This window comes from Lithobates pipiens, unplaced genomic scaffold (genome assembly GCF_037356315.1).
Source record: "Lithobates pipiens isolate NorthernLeopardFrog02 unplaced genomic scaffold, aLitPip1_a1.2 Scaffold_19, whole genome shotgun sequence".
In the NCBI taxonomy this organism is placed as follows: Eukaryota; Metazoa; Chordata; class Amphibia; order Anura; family Ranidae; genus Lithobates; species Lithobates pipiens.
The window spans coordinates 291,062,331-291,085,107 of NW_027507764.1; the positions used below are offsets into that span (position 1 = coordinate 291,062,331).

Below are 22,777 nucleotides of genomic sequence, written 5' to 3' on the forward strand. Positions count from 1 at the left end.
CAAAAAAAAACGCAAAAACGGCTCTAGCAGTGAAATATATGAGAATTGGCCAAATACTTTTAAATCCTGCATACCACTGGGATACCCATGACAAAAAACAAAACAAAAAAACATTTAGCTGTTAAGTCTTTAAAATGTAACCCCATTTTTGTTACAAAAAATATCTTCTTCTGGAGAAGTGTATACATTGCAGGAATTTTGCATATCCTTTTATAGATTTATAAATGTTTTTCTGAAAAAACTGATAGTTACAATCCTGCCTTTTCCCATCTAATTTTGTGGGGGTCTCACTTCATTATTAATGCCTGAACATTGCTGTAAAGAGAAGTTGTGGTATTTGCATCTCTTTAGAATGTTACATAGTCAGGTTGAAAAAAGACACAAGTCCATCCAGTTCAACCACAAAAAAAAAAAATATATATATATATATATATATATATATAGATATAGATATAGATAGATATATATATATATATATATATATATATATATATATATATATATATATATATATATATATATATATATATATTATCATACCAGCCCATATTCCAATTCTATACCCACAGTTGATCCAGAGGAAGGCAAAAAAAAAAAAACCAGCAGAGCATGATCCAATTTGCTAAAGCAGGGGAAAAAATTCCTTCCTGATCCCCCGAGAGGCAATCGGACTTTCCCTATAAATGTCAGTACCCAGTTATATTATGTACACTTAGGAAATAATCCAAGCCTTTCTTAAAGCAATTCACTGAGCTATTTCACATTTTCACAGCTTTAACTGTGAAGAAACCTTTCCGTAATTGGAGATGAAATCTCTTTTCCTCTAGACGTAAAGAGTGCCCCCTAGTCCTCTTTGTTGACTGTAAAGTTAACTCGACACCAAGTTCACTATATGGACCCCTTATATATTTGTACATGTTGATCATATCCCCCCTTAATCTCCTCTTATCAAGAGTGAATAAATTCAGTTCCTCTAATCTTTCCTCATAGCTGAGTTCCTCCATGCCTCTTATCAGTTTGGTTGCCCTTCTCTGCACTTTCTCCAGTTCCCCGATATCCTTTTTGAGAACTGGTGCCCAAATCTGAACTGCATATTCCAGATGAGGTCTTACTAATGATTTGAACAGGGGCAAAATGATATCTCTCTCTGGAGTACATACCTCTCTTAATACAGGAAAGGACTTTGCTCGCTTTGGAAACCGCAGCTTGGCATTGCATGCTATTATTGAGCTTATGATCTACCAAAACCCCCAGATCCTTCTCCACTATGGATTCCCCCAGTTGTACTCCCCTTGGCATGTATGATGCATGCATATTCTTAGCCCCCAAGTGCATAACTTTACATTTCTCAACATTAAACCTCATCTGCCACATAGTGGCCCAATTAGAGCATTGAGGTTGGCTTGTAAATTGGAGACATCCTGTAAGGACATTATTCCACTGCATATCTTGGTGTCATCTGCAAAGACTGAAATGTTACTTTTTGATACCAGGCCCAATATCATTTATAAAGATATTAAAAAGTAAGGGTCCCAACACTGAACCTTGGGGTACATCACTCATAACCTTAGACCATTCAGAGTAAGAATCATTAACCACGACACTCTGAATTCTGTCTTTTTAGCCAGTTTTCTATCCATTTACAAATTGATATTTCCAAACCTGTAGACTTTACCTTACACATGAGCCATGTGTGCGGAACTGTATCGAACGCTTTTGCAAAATCTAAGTATATCCTGTCCACCGCCACCCCTCTGTCCAAGGTTTTACTTACCACCTCATCATGTATATAACCCAAAAATTATACTCCTGCAGTTCAAGCCTGTAACTGTTGCTCAGTGCGGACTTTTGAGAAAAACAGTGTACTAAGCTTACAAGCAGTAGATTTGGGTGGAGGGAGGGTGGTTGAGTACACATACAGCATATAGCCTTAGCCTTATTGTAGAAAACTGCATCTGAATTTTTCAAATGTTTTAGAAAAACACACCAGGTACTACACATTGTACAGAATGGTCCATTTCAATGACTTACACAATTTTTCTGTGTAGCAGTTGTAAATTCAGTTGATTGGACATGATTTGGAAAGGTACACACCTGTCTCTATAAGGTTTCAAAGTTAACAGTACATGCAGAGCACAAACCAAGTCATGAAGTCCAAGAAATTGTCTGTAGACCTCGGAGATAGGATTGTATCAAGGCACAGATCTGGGGAAGGGTACAGAAAAAACTCTGCAGCATTGAAGATCCCAATGAGCACAATGGCCTCCATCATTCATAAATGGAAGAAGTTTTGGAACCATCATGACTGTTTTTAGAGCAGGCTGCCCAGCAAAACTTAACTATAAGGGGAGAGGGCCTTGGTCCGGGAGGTGACCAAGGGCCTGATGGTCACTCTGACAGAGCTCCAGCATTTCACTGTGGAGAGAGGAGAACTTTCAGAAGAACAACCATCTCTGCAATCAGGCCTGTATGGTAGAGTGGACAGATGGGAGCCACTCCCTCAGTAAAAGGCACAGGTTGAACCCATCTAGTGTTTGCCAAAAGGCACCTGAAGACTCTGACCATGAGAAACGCAATTCTCTGGTCTGATGAAACGAATATTAGACTCTTTAGCCTGAGTGGCAAGCATCATGTCTAGAGGAAACCTGGCAAATACTATCTCTACTGTAAAGCATGCTGTAGGGATTTTTTTCATCAGCAGGAAGTGGGAGACTAGTCAGGATTGAGTGAAAGATGAACGCAGCAATGTACAGAGATCTCCTTGATTAAAACCTCATCTGGACCTCAGACTGGGGTTCATCTTCCAACAGGACAATAACCCTAAGCACACAGCCAAGATAACAAAGGAGTGGCTATGGGATAACTCTGTGAATGCCCTCAAGTGGCCCAGACTTGAACCCGATTGAACATCTCTGGAAAATTGCTGTGCGCTGATGCTCCCCATCCAACCTGATGGAACTTGAGAGGTCCTGCAAAAAAGAATGGGAGAAACTGCCCAAAAATAGGTGTACCAAGCTTGTAGCATCGTACTCAAAGACTTGAGGCTGTAATTGGTGCCAAAGGTGCTTCAACAAAGCATTGAGCAAAAGCTGTGAATACTTATGTACATGGGATTTTATTTATTTTTTAATACATTTGCAAAGATTTCAAACTAACTTTTCATGTTGTCATTATGGGGTATTTGTAGAATTTTGAAGAAAATTATTCATTGAATCCATTTTGAAATAACAAAATGTGGAAAAGTAAAGCACTGTGAATACTTTCTGGATGCACTGTAGATCTTAGTTTTCCGTTTTGAATATTCAATGTTTATAATGCAGACAGAGGGTACATTACTCAAAGTGAACATGTTTTGAAGAATCAAAGCTAAATGTATTGGGTCAGTGCCAATGGCTCCCACTTTCATTAAAGCCTGTGAGAGTGGGAAGAAAAGGGGAGGGCCTCTGCTCTTATGCACAGCGCTGGATCAAAAATGGGCTTGGGCAAAGTGTGACTCTGTGATACAGATAGTTTTTACCTTAATGCATAAAATACATTAAGGTAAAACAAACTTTTAGGCTTTATAACCACTTTAACCCTAACTAAGAACTTCTACTATTTGCTCTATTTTGGTATTATACATATACCATTGGAAGTGTTTTGTTACATCAATAGAAACATTGCTGTTAAAATAAATCTTATGGTCACAGCACACACTTGCATTTTATAACATCTATATTGTAATAGCAATACACACAATAGTTATTTTTGTCAAGCCAATATACGCTTACCTCCTTTCATTTTGAAAATCTCCTTTCATTTTGTGAATTCTTGTCTTCTGGTCTTTGTTTTCCACAACTTCCTTAATTCTTTGCATGCTTTTCAGCTTTTCCTCTGCTGTTTTTAGCTTTCAACTTGTAAGGACTACAGCTGGGATGGCCTGAAAAAAGTGTGTGTGTGTATGTATGTATGTATGTATGTATGTATGTATATATATATATATATATATATATATATATATATATATATATATATATATATATATATATATATATATATATATATATATATATATATATATATATATATATATATATATATATATATATATATGTGTGTGTGTATATGTGTATTTTTTTGATGTGGAATATGTTCCTTTACAATGATGAATGATATGTCCATGAGATGGTATTCATACTATATAACTTGAAGACTTCAGTGAAAGATTTCTAAGACTTTATGTAAAGTTTTATATTATTGCAAGGTCTCTTAGCTGAATGCAAGCAAATCCTGGAATCTACTGTACTTCTCAATACAGTTCTTAACCAAGGGAAATATTAATTTCTGCCACAAGAGGAAAGGCTCCAGGTTAGTTTGCTTGTGGGCTTCATCTTGTACCTTCTCCAGTTGGGTGATTATTGGAATACAGTAGATGATGGTTTCTGTCCTCTCAGGCCTTAATTGACTGGTAAGAGGGTCAATTTAGTTTTATATATATATATTTTTTAACCTTTAAATGATTTCTATTTATGTTCTTTGCCATCTCAGTGTGATGTTTACCTATAGTCTGGTCAGTGAATAGTTTTTTTCTTTTCCTCGTCTCTGTTAAATGGCGAGACCAATATCTAGAGTTTGAAAATATTTCCACAGTGCGATTTCTACTGAGAGCAAAGCTGCAATTTGCAAATATTGGTCTATCTTTATGAAACTGAGAAGTTTCTTTCTAAGTTCAGTTCTCGGCAGTTTTCAGAGGAAGATTCTCCACTGCAGCCTGTTTTATGAATCTGAGAACTTAAATTCTCAAACGGAGAACAGAGGAGAAGTTTTTCCTCTGAAAATGGCCAAGATCTGTATACAAGGAGGCAGGCTGCCTGTAATCAAGTCTAAAAGAACATGTAATGACATGTACAGACACATGGTAGTTAATAAATAAAATATATATATACAGTGCCTTGCGAAAGTATTCGGCCCCCTTGAACTTTTCAACCTTTTGCCACATTTCAGGCTTCAAACGTAAGATATAAAATTTTAATTTATTTGTGAAGAATCACCAACAAGTGGGACACAATTGTGAAGTGGAACGAAATCTATTGGATAATTTAAACTTTTTTAGCAAATAAAAAACTGAAAAGTGGTGCGTGCAAAATTATTCGGCCCCTTTACTTTCGGTGCAGCAAACTCACTCCAGAAGTTCAACGAGGATCTCTGAATGATCCAATGTTGTCCTAAATGACTGATGGTGATAAATAGAATCCACCTGTGTGTAATCAAGTCTCTGTATAAATGCACCTGCTCTGTGATAGTCTCAGGGTTCTGTTGAAAGCGCAGAGAGCATCATGAAGACCAAGGAACACACCAGGCAGGTCCGTAATATTGTTGTGGAGAAGTTTAAAGTCAGGTTTGGATACAAAAAGATTTCCCAAGCTTTAAACATCCCAAGGAGCACTGTGCAAGCGATCATTTTGAAATGGAAGGAGTATCAGACCACTGCAAATCTACCAAGACCTGGCCGTCCCTCTAAAATTTCAGCTCAGACAAGGAGAAGACTGATCAGAGATGCAGCCAAGAAACCCATGATCACTCTGGATGAACTGCAGAGAACTACAGCTGAGGTGGGAGAGTCTGTCCATAGGACAACAATCAGTCGTACACTGCACAAATCTGGCCTTTATGGAAGAGTGGCAAGAAGAAAGCCATTTCTCAAAGATATCCATAAAAAGTCTTGTCTAAAGTTTGCCACAAGCCACCTGGGAGACACACCAAACATGTGGAAGAAGGTGCTCTGGTCAGATGAAACCAAAATCGAACTTTTTGCCCACAATGCAAAACGATGTGTTTGGCGTAAAAGCAACACAGCTCATCACCCTAAACACACCATCCCCACTGTCAAACATGGTGGTGGCAGCATCATGGTTTGGGCCTGCTTTTCTTCAGCAGGGACAGGGAAGATGGTTAAAATTGAGGGGAAGATGGATGCAGCCAAATACAAGACCATTCTGGATGAAAACCTGTTGGAGTCTGCAAAAGACCTGAAACTGGGACTGAGATTTATCTTCCAACAAGACAATGATCCCAAACATACAGCAAAATCTACAAAGGAATGGTTCACAAATAAACGTATCCAGGTGTTAGAATGGCCAAGTCAAAGTCCAGACCTGAATCCAATCGAGAATCTGTGGAAAGAGCTGATAACTCTGGTTCACAAACGCTCTCCATCCAACCTCACTGAGCTCGAGCTGTTTTGCAAGGAAGAATGGGCAAGAATTTCAGTCTCTCGATGTGCAAAACTGATAGAGACATACCCCAAGCGACTTGCAGCTGTAATCGCAGCAAAAGGTGGCTCTACAAAGTATTAACGCAAGGGGGCCGAATAATTTTGCACGCCCCACTTTTCATTTTTTTATTAGTTAAAAAAGTTTCAAAAATCCAATAGATTTTGTTCCACTTCACAATTGTGTCCCACTTGTTAGTGATTCTTCACAAAAAATAAAAATGTTATATCTTTATGTTTGAGGCCTGAAATGTGGCAAAAGGTTGAAAAGTTCAAGGGGGCCGAATACTTTCGCAAGGCACTGTATACACACACACACACACACACACACACCACACACACACCACACACCACACACACACACACACAGTATATGGTGTGTGTGTATTCATTTTTTACCAGCTAGTGCTGATCTGGAAGGGAGATATTTCAGTTCAACGACTGAGATTTTCAGATCTCACTTTTATAAACTGGCCGTTTGTGACAGAATGGCAATGTACTGTGATGAGAAGCCAACAACGTGTTCTCTGCTCCTCATCTCAGCTATATAAACAGCTTTTCTTTCATAAACAGACACCATTGTGAGTGGAAATATTCTTTTCCAAATGCTATAGGATGACAAAACTCATCCTTGCATGCCAGAGGTGCCCTAAAGACATTAAAATATACTTTATGGAATGAAATGATGAGGACCATTATGAAAGTAGGAGTCGTTTTTCCCTCCAGAGTTCTCTTTCCAGAAATAATTTTTCTGTTGCTTCGGGATCATTACAAAGTGTTTTTTGATTCACAAGCAGCATCTTCAAGTAAGGAAGTGTTACAAACCACGGCCTCCAAAAAATACACAATCTCTTCATTTATATATAAAATAACACCTAAAAATCAGGAGAATATTGATCAAGCTCTTGGAAGATCAATATACGCTTCTGGACCAGCATTATCAATACCTGAAAATGCATATTGGTAGGAGGCTTTTATATTCTTATGAAGGGCGGGGGACAGGGGACCTGTTATCCGTTACGCATTTTCATGTATTGTTAAAATGTTCTTAACAGATATGTTATAATGTTATTCCATTTGCAATAAGAAAAAAATAAACATGTTTAATTTACTGAAGAAGCTGTACAGTGTAACAAAATGACTTTCAATTTGTAAAACCACTCCACGCTGAATTTATTTTATTTTTCCCAAAATGTTTTTTTTTTTTTTTTTTTTTTTTTGCTTCCAGGCAGAAAAAAAAACGTTTTTCCCCACGGATTCAAAATGTCTGGAAATTGTACATCTCTAGGACTACATATTCCATAGTACTTTGCTGCCTGAAAGCAGTGATTCCTGTACTGACTCAGTCTCTTGACACTCCTCGCAGCACCTCGGCAGTTCAGAAGGCAGACTGTGAAATCTGTGACACAGCAATGTCAGTCACAGGGCATAGCGAATAAGTGTCACAAAGTTTGAGGAAGTAAATTGGGGGAGAGGGGGGAACTTCAAAAAGTATGTTTTTTTAGTATGAATTTAGAGCTGCAATGTTATGTCAAAGAGGATGGTAGAAGCATACATTTCTGGCACATCAAATTATTTTTCTATACTACAGTGCATTTGAACAGAATAAAAGATGTATTCCAGAGATGTACTAAACATTTTTAATTTTTTTTTTGCCCCGACCATATAGTTTTAGTGCACGTATCAATTTAAGCACAAAGGCTCAGCTAAGTGCAATATTAAGCAATATTAAATCCAAAACAAACATTTATTCTACTGCAGCTTACCAATTTTTAGATGTGACGGCTGTATTCTTTACCTTTCTTTGGCTTTCTTCTATTTTCGTCTTTATCCAACCAGCAAGTCTGTATTTTTCACAGCACAAACTCCAGCAGAATGTATCAGTTTACATGGATGAGGAATACCATTTCACACTGGCAGAAAATAAAAACTTTATCCCCCCAAAAAACTGCTCTGTAGCTAATTGTAAAGTTTGAGCTGGAGTTTGGCTTCAATTTGTTATTGGTTCTAGTGCCTCCTGTTCATATTCCTCCAGAGATGTATCTTACTAATACAGGCAGTCAGTTACTAGCCAGATCACCAGGTGAAAATAGAAGGGAAAAGCCAAAGAAAAGAAAACTAATACAGCCACCACATCTAATGATTGGTAAGCTGCAATCTAATACATTTTTGGTGTTCCGTTTAAAATGGAACTTCATCCAAAAGGCGACGTGCTGCTTGTTTGCATCCTAAAACCCCACCCACCCTTCAACCTTTAACAATTGGCATACTCTTGCCAACTTCCTGGCAGATCTCAGTGCTTTTACTGCGGCTCACAGTGAAAAGAGATTCAGCAACACAGGCAGTTCAAAGGACCAGGTGTGTCCAGGTGCTGATAAACAAGCTACCCATTCACCTGGGGAAAAAAAGTGTACATAAAGTACTTTATTAGACAGTTCCGGGGGTCGTCTTCCATCTTCATGGGGTCTTCTTGCCGGGCTCCTCCGCTGTCTTCTGCTCTTTTGCTAGCTCTTTTACTAGCAGAGGAGCCCGACTTTCTCCTTCTTCGTCGCCGCCATCCAGGGGTCTTCTTCTAACTTCGAGGGTCTTGTCCCGCTCTTCGGTTCTTCTTGCCGGGCCTCCCGGTTTATTCTTCCAGCTCTTTAACTAGCGTTGGCCTGGTCTTGTCGCTGTCTCCTTCCTTCCTTCCCTTCCCTTCCCTTCCTTTTCTCCTCTCCCTCGATGTTGACACAGCGCTCTCTCCAGCCTTAATGGCAAGGACGCGTTGTGCGGCGACTTATATGGGGCGGGGTCACCAGGTGATGTCACATGGTGACCCCGCCCCTTATCCCTATATAAGTCGCCGCACAACGCGTCCCTGGCTGGAGAGAGCATTGTGTCAATATCGGAAGGAAGAAGAAGGCGGTGACAGCGTTAAGACCGGGCCAACGTTAGTTAAAGAGCAGGATGAAGAAAGCAGAGGCCTGGCAAGAAGAACTGAAGAGTGGGACAAGACCCCCAGAAGTCGGAAGAAGACCCCCGGATGGTGGAGGTGACGAAGGAGAAAGCTGGGCTCCTCCACAAGAGCTAGCAAAAGAGCAGAAGATAGCAAAGGAGCCCAGCAGGAAGTCCCACAGAAGAAGACCCCCGGAGCTGTCTAATAAAGTACTTTAAAAACCTGTGTTGTGTTTATGTACGCTTTTTTTTTTCCCCAGGTGAATGGATAGGGGTACATGGTACCCCATACTCATTCACATAGGGTAGGGGGCCGGAATCTGGGGGCCCCCTCATTAAAGGGGCTCCCGGATTCTGATAAGCCCCCCACCCGCAGACCCCAACAACCAACGGCCAGGGTTGTCGGGAAGAGGCCCCTTTAAATCCATACCAGGTGAGGGGGCTAGCGAGGTGTCAATCTCGCCGATGGATGCGGCGACATTGACTTCCTTCGCTAGTTCCGTCTACCTGGAGCCACGCTCAAAATGTGGGCGTGTGTGTGTGCAAGTTGGCTCATTCGGAAAGTCCGGCGGACCTCCGCTGTAATGGTTGTCTGATCGTGTGGCAATTCTGCTCTGAATTCAGGAGCAGGGCAGCATCATTGTCCCACCATCCCAGGAAGGGGGAGGAGACACAAAATTGTAAGGGCAAATGCACTTATAATTAGGTACTACAGCATGTTTTTTTTGTTTTGTTTTTTTGATGGGAGGCCATAGTTTTATTTTATTTCTTTGAGAAGCGTAATCTCAGAGGTATCTTTGTGCATCCATAGATATGAGATAATAGTGGGATTGAGTAATATCATCTCATGCTTATGGGTACCTAGAGTATTGTATAAATAGAATTATATTTTTAAGCCTGTAGATTTTTTTTTTTTTTTTTATTTTATTTTTTTCAATTGTTCTTGTTTCAAATTAATGATACCTATTGATTTTATATTTTAGGTATAGAATTTACGTACGCGGTGACATTAGAGACTGTTCTAGCTGGCCATGAAAACTGTGTCTATGCTGTTCATTGGCAGCCTTCCTTCAGAAACGGTAATGTATGGTCACTTTTAAAATTACTAATACAGGTAAAGGTGATTAAAATTTTTACTGTATCTGGAAATGTCATTCCATTCAAAACGATATGCTATTCTACAGCACGTTTTGAAAAGATGAGGCTAGAGTAACATGGAATGTACTGACACCTACAAAAGGATTGGACCATGACTAACGACAAACTTGCTTCTTAAAGCAAAACTTCAGTCTTTTTTTTTTTTTTTTTTTTTTTTTTATCTTTTCATCTATTAAATCTTCTCCTTGTTGTTTTAACTTTGGATAATAAAACTTTTTTTTTTTTCTGCCAGTAAATACTGTATACAGCCCACTTCCTGTTTCTTGTCTGGAAAAAAGCCTAGGCTCATGACATCATGCACAGCTCTCTCACTCAGTTTGCCCGGAAGGGAGGGAGGATGTGTCGTAAGAGGGCCAATGAGCCATCAGAGCTGGAGGTGTGCCTCTGTGTGTCTGTGTAAGTCCAGGAAGTGAACAGGCAACAGCTTCAGCTGTCCAGTTAGGATTGCAGCCAGACTCAGTGGAGGGAGATTTCTGCAGCATATTTGGCAAGTACAGAATCACAGTGTGTATATATACAATAATATGCAAAGTGGTTGGAGGGAAGCTTCACAATGGCAAAGATGTTTTTATTACAAGTTATGTGAGCTGACTGCAGTTCCTCTTTAAAGTGATTCTAAAGTCTCCTTCGTTGTTATTTTTATTAAAAAATAAATAAATAATGTTATACTTGCCCTGTAGCAGTGGATTTGCACAGAGCAGCCAAGATCCTCCTCTTCTTGGGCCCCTTTTTTATGTTCCTGGCCCCTCCCTCCTGCCGAGTGCCCCTACAGCAAGCAGTTTGCTATGGGGGCAGCTGAGCTGCAGCTCCATGTGTCCATTCAGATACAAAGCTGTGGTTTGGCCCTGCCCCCTCTTTCTCCCAATTGGCTAGCTGACTTTGACAGCAGGAGCCAGTGGCGCTGCTGCTGTGTCTCGCCAATCAGGAGGGAGAGTCCCGGATGGCTGAGACACTCATGGACAGAGAGGGGGCTCAGCCAAGTATTAGGTGGGCTGAGGGGGGCTTCTGCTCACAGAAGGCTTTTTATCTTAATGCATAGAAAGCATTAAGATAAAAAAAAAAAAACTTTTGACTTTACAACTCCTTTAAGGATTGGTATCTTTTCTTCAGCTCTGCTGTGAAAAACCAACCTTTGCTAGCACTTATTTTTTTTGGATTGAAAAAAAAAAAAAAAAAAATCTATATCACTGCTAGATTGCAGATATCTAGCATGCATTTTGGAGTGCCATGCCTGGACCCCGCTTGACTAGAATTTTCAGGGGTACTCTGGATGTGGCCTTCATGTACTGGGTTTCACATGTGGTGCTTTCCAGACTCTGGTCTGGTAAAAGCAGCAAAGCTCTTTCTTTCTCGTACATCACGGGACACAGAGACTCGGTAATTACTGGTGGGTTATAGGGTATCACTTGGTGATTGGACACTGGCACACCCTAGAAAGGAAGTTCAATCCCCCATATAACCCCTCCCCCTACTGGAGGTACCTCAGTTTTTTCGCCAGTGTCTTAGGTGTTGGTCACAAGTAAAGATGTGCTGAGCTCCGCTGGAATATCCTTACTGGGGCCAGCTATGCAACCGGATCCATTGAAAGTGTCTCTTCCAGACCGAATTGGATGGCACCCGGGCCTCGTGTCCAAAAAAACAAGGTTTTACTTGTAACGCTTGTCTTTTTAGAGAGCTGGACCCTGGGATCCAGTATTTGTTTTTTTTCAGCCATGTTCCTGGCAGGGTGCTTTGCGGGCCCAGAACTGAGGATCCCCTATTCAAGGGGGTCCCAGTCTCTAAATGTTTTTTCCTAACAGAGCCCACCGTGAGAGGTGAAGATTGGGTCTGTTGTTCAGATCCTGCAGCTGGATAAGGTAAGGGAGACTACTCAAGAGTTTTTCTAATTCTAATAGGTTTTCTCCTTTTAAGTAAATGTATGCTATGCCTATAGTCGCCACCGGGGGCTGCCAAGAGCACATACCTTTTCATGCCTGATCTGTCTGCTTGGGTGTCCTCTGTGCTCCTCCAGCCATGCTCCAGGAAGGATGAAGGTAAGGGGGTCTTTTCCTTCTGGGATTCTCCCTCCATGAATTAGGGGGCTGAGACAGGCCTGGGCAGAGAGCGGTAATATACCCCACCACCCGCCGCTGTCCGACGCGTCCACCGCCGTTCGCCGCCGCCATTACAGCGGCTTCACATCCACCGGCCCTTCCCTTTCCTCTGTCCCAGCCACCCCTTCATGCTTGCCAGCAGTGTTAGAGCCTCTGCTTGCGTGGGAAACACTCGTTTTTAAAAACGAGGGGGGGGGGGCGGAGCACTAGGCTACACAAGCTTTAAAGTGCACTCTTTTCAGATGCACACAGCCTATGGAGGGACACAGAGCTGACAGGCGCATGTGAGTGTAGGGGACACAGGCATTCTCAGGCAGCATTTACTTAGGCACCAGGCTGAGTCTTAAGTAGCAGCGGCAGTTGCTGAACTACAGGGCTCAGCAGTCAGTGCATTTTTTTGTGTGGTACCTTTTTGTTACTTTGCAGTATGGGTAAAATAGGTACAATTATCCCGAAGAATAGGGGCTCTAAGGGGTCCCCTTCAGGCTCTGAGGACCCCCCCCCCCCGCAGCACCTTCCCCCCTGCTGGACCCGGGGAGACTGGCCAGGGTGAGCCGTCGGGGTCAGGGGCTGCAGCTGCTTCTGGCACTTCAGCCCCTGTGTACATTACACAGGAGGTTTTTTCCTCAACCATAAATGGTTTAGAGGTAAGATTAGTGGCCTTAATCGCAACTTCACTCAGTGGAAGAAAACGCACTAGGGCCCCCCTCTGTCACCCAGGACCCTCAGAGTGAGTAACTCTGGGATAAAGAAGAGCAATCCCCCTCAGAGGATCGGGAGGAAACTGCTGATTCCACTTCTGAGGAATCTAGTGGAGAAGGACCATCTTCAGCTTCTCAGGATGAGAAAATGTTGGTGCAAATTCTTGCTGGATTGGTCCGTTCCACGTTTAAGTTACCCATACCTGAGTCAGTTAAAGAACCCACTTCTCTGGGTTCACTGAAACCTCCTCAAACTGCACATGCTTTTCCTGTTCATGGTTTGCTGGGAAAAGCTTATCTATTCTGAGTGGGATCACCCAGATAAAAAATTTTTCCTCCTAAAAAGTTTTCTACACTTTATCCTATGGAGGAAAAATTTACTAAGATGTGGGGTATACTAGCAGTTGATGCCGCCATTTTCTCCGTTAACAAAAGCCTGGCTTGTCCTGTTGACAATGCTCAGATGCTTAGGGATCCAACTGATAAGAAAATGGAATTCCTATTAAAAAATGTTTTCTCCTTGGCAGGTTCAGTAGCACAACCTGCAGTGGCAGCAATTGGAGTCTGTCAATATTTGAGAGACCGTGTTAAACAGGTGCTTAAAGCCTTACCTGAACAGCAAGCCCGGGGGTTAGCTGACCATTCAGTGGCTCTGTGTTTTGCGGTTGATGCCATCAGAGATTCTATCCTTCAGACCTCTCTCTTTACGCTTGGATTGGTACATATGCGTAGAATCTCTTGGCTGAAAAATTGGTCAGCCGAATCACCATGTAAGAAACTCATGGCGGGATTTCCCTTTTGTTTTGCGAAACTGTTTGGAGAGGACTTGAACAATTATATCCAAATGATCTCTAGTGGGAAAAGCACCATTTTACCAGTCAAGAAAAGGAGTAAACGTCACTCCTTTAAACAGGTGCTTTCTCCAGTGCCAGGGGCATCAGCCTCCAGGCACTCCTCCGAGTCAACCCCAGGGACAAAAGAAGTCCTGGGGGAGAAGGTCTTCAAGACAAAACGCTAAGACCTCCTTATGAAGGGGCGCCTCTGCTCACTCGAGTGGGGGGAAGACTACTAAAGTTCTCAGGGCTCTGGCAGGAGGAATGTCGGGACAAATGGGTGGTCTCCACAATAACTCTAGGTTACAAACTAGAATTCCGAGAATTCCCTTCTTCTCCTTTCCTCAGATCAAATGTACCCAGAGACCCAGAGAAGAAGTCTCTCCTTTTAGCGTTGGAGTGACTGTTGTCGCAAAAACTTATCATGGTAGTTCCCATGCAAGAGCAGGGAATGGGGTTTTATTCAAACCTTTTCATGGTACCGAAGCCAAACGGAGATGTCCGACCCATTCTAGATCTCGAAGATCTAAACCGATTTCTAGGGATATGGTCCTTTCCCATGGAATCGATCCGATCTGTAGTCTCCATCCTACAAGGAGGAGAACTTCTGGCATCAATAGAAGTACCTGCATGTACTTATTTTCCATGCTCATCAAAAGTTCCTGCGTTTCAAAGTAGAAAAACGCCACTTTCAGTTCGTAGCTCTGCCTTTTGGGCTAGCTACTGCACCTCGGGTGTCTACAAAGATCTTGGCCCCTCCTCTGGCCAGATTAACGATAATAGCATACCTAGACGACTTGCTCTTGATAGACCGGTTGGTAGCCCGCCTGGACCAAAATTTGGTCACTACAATAAACTACCTGGAACGCCTAGGTTGGGTCCTCAACTTAGAGAAGTCTTCTTTAAAACCAGTAAGAAGACTATTTATTATTAGTATTTGGGTCTGGTCATAGATACAGCTCAGCAGAGAGGGTATTCCTTCCCCAAGCAAAGATTGGTGCTATAAGAGAACTGATTCAGGTAGTCAGGGCAAAGAAGGGTCCTTCTATTTGTCATTGTATAAGGTTGTTGGGGAAGATGGTGGCATCATTCGAAGCAGTTCCCTATGCTCAGTCTCATTCAAGGTTACTGCAAAACAGTATCCTATCGGCCTGGAACAAGAAGGTTCAGGCGTCAGATTTTCCAATGCATCTGTCCCCTACAATGCGTTGGAAGCCTCAGTTGGTGGTTTATACCCGAAAAACTGCAGAAAGGAAAATCCTTTTTACCAGTTACCTGAACAGTGGTAACAACAGATGCCAGTCTTTCGGGTTGGGGGGACAGTCCTGGAACAGTCGACTGTCCAAGGGAGATGGTCCGGGACCACGCAGGCCTTACCCATCAACATTCTGGAGATCCTTGCGGGTGTATCTAGCCCTAAAAGCCTGGACACTCAGGTTGCAGTGTTGCCATGTCAGGATCCAGTCCGACAATGCCACAGCAGTGGCTTATATCAATCACCAAGGGGGCACCAAGAGTCGTGCAGCTCAAGAAGAAGTAAACCAGATCTTAATCTGAGCAGAAAGACATGTGCCATGCGTATCGGCAGTCTTCATTACGGGGGTAGAGAACTGGCAGGCGGACTACTTGAGCCGCCAGCAGTTAGTACCAGGGGAATGGTCTCTCCACCCTGACATCTTTTTGGCCATTTGCCAGAGATGGGGGGGGGTTCTGACAAGGTCGACAACTTTGAGTCAAGAATGAGGGATCCTCTTGCATGCGGGACAGATGCGTTGGTTACTCCATGGCATCAGTTCTCTCTGATTTATGTGTTCCTTCCTATTCTGCTACTGCCAAGACTGCTTTGCAGGATCAGGCAGGAAAAGAAGTCAGTGCGTCTGGTGGCCCCAGCATGGCCCAGAAGAGCTTGGTATGCAGAAATGGTGAAGATGGCGGTAGGCTCTCCTTGGACCCTACCGTCCCTTCCAGACCTGCTATTCCATCCTACCTTACTAATGCTAAATTTAATGGTTTGGCTATTGAAACCCACATTCTGAAGAATCGCGGGCTTTCGGGCCTTGTGATATCTACTTTGATTAATGCAAGAAAGCCAGCTTCCAGAATGATTTATCAGAGTCTGGAAAGCATATGTCTCCTGGTGTGAATCCAGGGGTTGGCACCCCAGAAAATATGTCATAGGCAGAATCCTCGAATTTCTGCAAAATGGGTTAGAGATGAAACTGGCCTTGATTACCATCAAGGGCGAAGTCTCGGCCTTATCGGTTCTGTTTCAATGTCCACTTACTTCACATTCTTTGGTCCGAAGCTTTATACAAGGGGTAACGCGCCTTAATCCTCCAGTTAGGGCGCCTCTGAACCCCTGGGATTGGAATTTGGTTTTGTCAGCTTTACAGAAGCAGCCTTTTGAACCGATACATCAGATTCCCTTAGTTCTGTTGACAAGGTAATTCATTTTTCTGGTGGCCATTTCTTCTGCCAGAAGAGTATCAGAATTAGCGGCCCTCTCTTGTAAAGAACCGTATCTCATAATGCACAAGGATAGAGTGGTGTTACGTCCTCATCCTAGTTTTCTACCGAAGGTGGTCTCAGGTTTTCATCGAAACCAAGATCTTGTTCTGCCTTCTTTTTTCCCAAATCCCTGTTCTACCGAAGAGAAGTCACTACATTCTTTGGATATAGTGAGAGCAGTCAAAGCCTATCTGGATGCGACGGCTCAAGTTTGCAAAACTAATGTTTTGTTCGTATTGCCAGAGGGTCCTAAGAGAGGACAGGCAGCATCAAAATCTACCATTGCTAAATGGATTCGACAAGTAATTGTTCAAGCTTACGGTTTGAAGCAAAAGATTCCTTCTTTTCAGATCAAGGCGCACTCCACTAGGGCTATTAGTGCTTCGTGGGCGGTGCATCACCAGGCCTCCATGGCTCAAATCTGCAAGGCCGCAACCTAGTCATCAATCCATACATTGGCCAAATTTTATCAGGTGGATGTGAGAAGGCATGAGGACTTCGCCTTTGGGCGTAGTGTGCTGCAGGCAGTGGTACAGGGTCCTCAGGTCTGAGCACACCCTATGTTGTGTGGTTCCCCTCCCCTCAGATAACATTGCTCTGGGATATCCCACCATTAATTACTGAGTCTGTGTCCCGTGATGTACGAGAAAGAAAATACGATTTTTATAACGGCTTACCTGTAAAATCCTTTTCTTTTGAGGTACATCACGGGACACAGAGGTCCCTCCCCTCTTCTAATACATTTATATTGCTTTGCTACAAAACTGAGGTACCTCCAGTAGGGGGAGGGGTTATATGGAGGATTGAACTTCCTGTCTAGGGTGTGCCAGTGTCCAATCACCTAGTCATACCCTATAACCCACCAGTAATTACTGAATTTCCGTGTCACGTGATGTACCTCAAAAGAAAAGGATTTTACAGGTAAGCTGTTATAAAAATCCTATTTTTCAGGTCCAGAGCCATAAGCGTTTTAATGTTTACTTTGTCTCTGGAGACTTGGTGAGCAGGCTGGTCAGACTGAGCACTGGGAATAAATGCTTTGCTTAGGGAACCTTTAAAATACACAGTCCTTCATCTGTTATTTGCCAGGCAAGGGGTATTACTGATGTTATTTACTGGGTGGAGTGTCACTCTGTGCTCTCTAACATCGTTTACGGAATCCTCTTTCTGCTATTGCTCCTGCTTGCAAGGAGCCACTAACACTTCAAACTTTTAAACAGTTCTGTCTTACCCAGTGGCCCCAGCTCACGCTTTGCTAATAGGTACGGGACAGCTTGCAGCAAGTATACTGACATTTACCTTTTGTAATCATGTTGTCCCTTTCTCCTAGAGTTGATGCTGTTATCGGAGTCCTCTTTAGCTTTGTTGCATTTTGAAAGTTTCTTTGACCTCTCAACTGAGGTTCTTACTACAGTCATGCAAGACTTCATATTCTTTGATTTGCCTATGGCTTTGACAGGGACTGATTCATTCTAGTCCTTGAGGCTCCATTCACACCTGAGCATATCGATTTACTGGCGTTTTTCAGGCATTTTTTTAAGCCTTTTTGCAACTTTTTACAAGTTGTTTTTTTTTTTTTTTTTATAGTGTTTTAGAAGTGTATTACAACGTGCTAGGGGGTGGAGAGTTGCTATTTGAGCATTTTTACTAGCATTTTTCTGCTCAAGTCATGCATTTCTATTAAAGTATATGAGGCCAAAAACGCTAATCAGCTTGCCCATAATGAGTTGTATTATATTGCTATTTCTTTCAAATTAAGAGACTATTTGAGCTCTATTTACATAGGTACATAGCCGGGTTGAAGAAAAAACACTAGTCCATCTATTTCAACCAATAAAAAGAAAAACGGGATCAGACTGTTGCTTAACCACTTGCCGACCGCCGCACGACGATATACGTCAGCAGAATGGCACGGGCAGGCATATGGGCGTATATATAAGTCCCTGCCTGCCCGCGGGTGGGGGGCCCGATCGGGCCCCCCCCCGGTGCCTGCGGCGGTCGGCATTCCTTCGAGAGCGATCCGGGATGAGGGGGCGGCCATTCATTCATGGCCACCCCCTCGCGATCGCTCTCGACGAATGGAAATCCCCGGTGACATCACTTCCTCTCCTGTAATGTAAACACAGGAGAGGAAGTGATGTATTCTCTCCTCCGTGTCGGTATTTTTCGTTCCGACACGGAGGAGAGCGGATCGGTGAGTTGCACCAACACTCTACACACACAGTAGAACATGCCAGGCACACTCACACCCCCCCTTTACCCCCCGATCACCCCCCCAATTACCCCTGCCCCCCAGTCACAGTGACACCAATGTCATTTTTTTTTTTTTTTTTTGCATTGGTGTCATTTGTGACTGTAATAACTGTTAGGGCAGTTAGAGTTAGCCCCCTTTAGTTCTAATGTGCCCCCCTAACCCCCCCCAATAAAGGTTTAACCCCGTGATCACCCCCCGTCGCCAGTGTCACTAAGGCTGGGTTCACATTGCAGCGGTTTATGAGAACGAATGTGATTCGCACCGCACTGCAGTGCAAATCACATCCGATCTCTGTGCGATTCGAGTTCAGCCATTCGCCGCACCCGCCGCACCCGCCACACCCGCCGCACCCGCCGCAAATTCGCACGGGACCCTTTTTTTGGTCCGCAGCAGAATCGGATCGCATGGGTGTTCACACCATGCGATCCGAGTTTGCAGATCGCACTGCGATATGCGAACTGATCTGGGGGTGTCAGTAACATTTCACTGACACTCCCAGCAGTTCGCATAGGGCAGTGTGAACTGCCGCCGGGAGGCATGCGATGCGGGAACCCGCCGCGGATTCGCGGCGTTTCCGCATCGCTCCAGTGTGAACCCAGCCTAATAAGCGATCATTTTTCTGATCGCCGTATTAGTGTCACAGGTGACGCTAGTTAGGCAGGTAGGTATTTAGGTTCGCCGCAGCTTTTTATAGCGCCAGGGACCCCCATATACTACCGCATAAAGCCCCCTGATTGCCCCCTAGTTAACCCTTTCACCTGTGATCACCATATAACTGTTACAGGTGACGCTGGTTGGTTAGTTATTTTTTTATAGTTTCAGGGCACCCGCCATTTATTACCTAATAAAGGTTTAACCCCCTGATCACCCGGCGGGTGTCATTTGTGACTAATAACTGTTAGGGCAGTTAGGGTTAGCCCCCTTTAGTTCTAAGGTACCCCCCTAACCCCCCCAATAAAGGTTTAACCCCGTGATCACCCCCCGTCGCCAGTGTCACTAAGGCTGGGTTCACATTGCAGCGGTTTGAGAACGGATGTGATTCGCACCGCACTGCAGTGCAAATCACATCCGATCTCTGTGCGATTCGAGTTCAGCCATTCGCCGCACCCGCCGCAAATTCGCACGGGACCCTTTTTTTGGCCCGCAGCAGAATCGGATCGCATGGGTGTTCACACCATGCGATCCGAGTTTGCAGATCGCACTGCGATATGCGAACTGATCTGGGGGTGTCAGTAACATTTCACTGACACTCCCAGCAGTTCGCATAGGGCAGTGTGAACTGCCGCCGGGAGGCATGCGATGCGGGAACCCGCCGCGCATTCGTGGCGTTCCCGCATCGCTCCAGTGTGAACCCAGCCTAATAAGCGATCGTTTTTCTGATCGCTGTATTAGTGTCACAGGTGACGCTAGTTAGGCAGGTAGGTATTTAGGTTCGCCGCAGCTTTTTATAGCGCCAGGGACCCCCATATACTACCGCATAAAGCCCCCTGATTGCCCCCTAGTTAACCCTTTCACCAGTGATCACCATATAACTGTTACAGGTGACGCTGGTTGGTTAGTTATTTTTTTATAGTTTCAGGGCACCCGCCATTTATTACCTAGTCTCACTAGTGTACCCCTAAATTTAGGGGTGTCTACTTTCCAAAATGGGGTCATTTGGGGGGGGTTTGTGCCATCTTGGCATTTTATGGCCTTCAAAACTGTAACGCCCTTAGAAAGCCTGAAGGCGGTGCTTGGTTTTCGGGGCCCCGTACGCGGCTAGGCTCCCAAAAAGTCCCACATATGTGGTATCCCCGTACTCAGGAGAAGCAGCAGAATTTATTTTGGGGTGTCATTTCACATATGCCCATGGCATGCGTGAGCAATATATCATTTAGTGACAACTTTGTGAAAAAAAAAAAAAAAAGTTTGTAATTTTCCCGCAACTTGTGGCAAAATATAAAATATTCCATGGACTCAACATGCCTCTCAGCAAATAGCTTGGGGTGTCTACTTTCTAAAATGGGGTCATTTGTGGGTGTTTTGTGCCATCTTGGCATTTTATGGCCTTCAAAACTGTAATAGGTAGTGAGAAGTGAACTCAAAAATTTACGCCCTTAGAAAGCCTGAAGGCGGTGCTTGGTTTTCGGGGCCCCGTACGCGGCTAGGCTCCCAAAAAGTCCCACATATGTGGTATCCCCGTACTCAGGAGAAGCAGCAGAATTTATTTTGGGGTGTCATTTCACATATGCCCATGGCATGTGTGAGCAATATATCATTTAGTGACAACTTTGTGAAAAAAAAAAAAAAAAAGTTTGTAATTTTCCCGCAACTTGTGGCAAAATATAAAATATTCCATGAACTCAACATGCCTCTCAGCAAATAGCTTGGGGTGTCTACTTTCTAAAATGGGGTCATTTGTGGGGGTTTTGTGCCATCTTGGCATTTTATGGCCTTCAAAACTGTAATAGGTAGTGAGAAGTGAACTCAAAAATTTACGCCCTTAGAAAGCCTGAAGGCGGTGCTTGGTTTTCGGGGCCCCGTACGCGGCTAGGCTCCCAAAAAGTCCCACATATGTGGTATCCCCGTACTCAGGAGAAGCAGCAGAATTTATTTTGGGGTGTCATTTCACATACGCCCATAGCATGTGTGAGCAATATATCATTTAGTGACAACTTTGTGTAAAAAAAAAAAAAAAAATTTTTTTTTGTCATTATTCAATCGCTTGAGGCAAAAAAATAAAATATTCAATGGGCTCAACATGCCTCTTATCAATTTCCTTAGGGGGTCTACTTTCCAAAATGGGGTCATTTGGGGGGGTTTTGTACTGCCCTGCCATTTTAGCACCTCAAGAAATGAGATAGGCAGTCGTAAACTAAAAGCTGCGTAAATTCCAGAAAACGTACCTTAGTTTGTAGATGTGACAACTTTTGCGCAAACCAATAAATATACAATTATTGACTTTTTTTTTACCAAAGACATGTGGCTGAATACATTTTGGCCTAAATGTATGACTAAAATTGAGTTTATTGGATTTTTCTAATAACAAAAAGTAGAAAATATCATTTTTTTTCAAAATTTGCGGTCTTTTTACGTTTATATCGCAAAAAATAAAAATCGCAGAGGCAATCAAATACCATCAAAAGAAAGCTCTATTTGTGGGAAGAAAAGGACGCAAATTTTGTTTGGGTACAACATTGCATGACCGCGCAATTACCAGTTAAAGCAGCGCAGTGCCAAAGTGTAAAAAGACCTCTGGTCATTTACCAGCAAAATGGTCCGGTCTGAAAGTGGTTAAACCAGGCAAAGCCTCTCCCGTTTGTACTTGCTTTTCCAACTCTTCCTTTATGGCTATTGGAAACACAGATCAGCTATTTTCTACCCCTGAGTGCTTATTGGCCTTGTACTCATTTGGAAAAGATTTGTACAAAAGTGATCTGCCCCCACTGGGGATCTGGCAGTGTCCTGGTGCTTCGGTTGAAGCTCCCCCTTTTTATGGACCTAATCAATAAGTTGTTGGACCTCCTCACTTTGTGTATCTCCCTTTGAGCTGGGAATGCACCACACACAACGTTCACAGCACAGAAGCCGGGGACTCACTGTGTACCCTGGGCCCCCGTACTAACAATTGGGACCCCGGAGGCCCTGATTCTGGGTCACCTGATTGCTGTGATAGCCTCTGATTGGCTGTCACAGTGATCAGTCCCTGTGAAGCCCGCCCCTGTGTTTTTCTTTCTTTGTGAATGGAGGAGAGAGATGCATTGTATCTCTCTCCATCCTTGCACAGAAAAAAAATAAAAGCGTGTGTAAAAATTTGTAAATATAATAACAATAAAATAAAAAAAATGCAAAAATAAACCTAGATGAAAGTGGGATCTAGCTCAGTGCCAGGGTTATTGTTTGGGTCAGGGTCAGCATTTGGTTTTGGACAGAATTTTATTATTATTATTATTTTTTTTTTTTAATTGGTATCCATGTCGGTGTATTTTATGTAAGCTATAAAAAAAAAAAGTATTTTGTTTGTGGTCTGTACTACCGGTACATACAACACCTAGTATATGTATACT

The 22,777-nt window shown here is 43.1% G+C and overlaps 1 protein-coding gene across 1 annotated transcript in view; it reads left to right on the plus strand.

The window, feature by feature from the left end:
- ELP2 (elongator acetyltransferase complex subunit 2) overlaps window positions 1-22,777 on the plus strand; it is a 373,658-nt gene that overhangs the window by 91,494 nt on the left and 259,387 nt on the right. Inside the window, exon 9 of the mRNA XM_077492004.1 lies at window positions 10,168-10,263. Within this exon, the coding sequence (XP_077348130.1) occupies window positions 10,168-10,263 (96 nt within the window). The remainder of the gene's footprint in view (window positions 1-10,167; window positions 10,264-22,777) is intronic.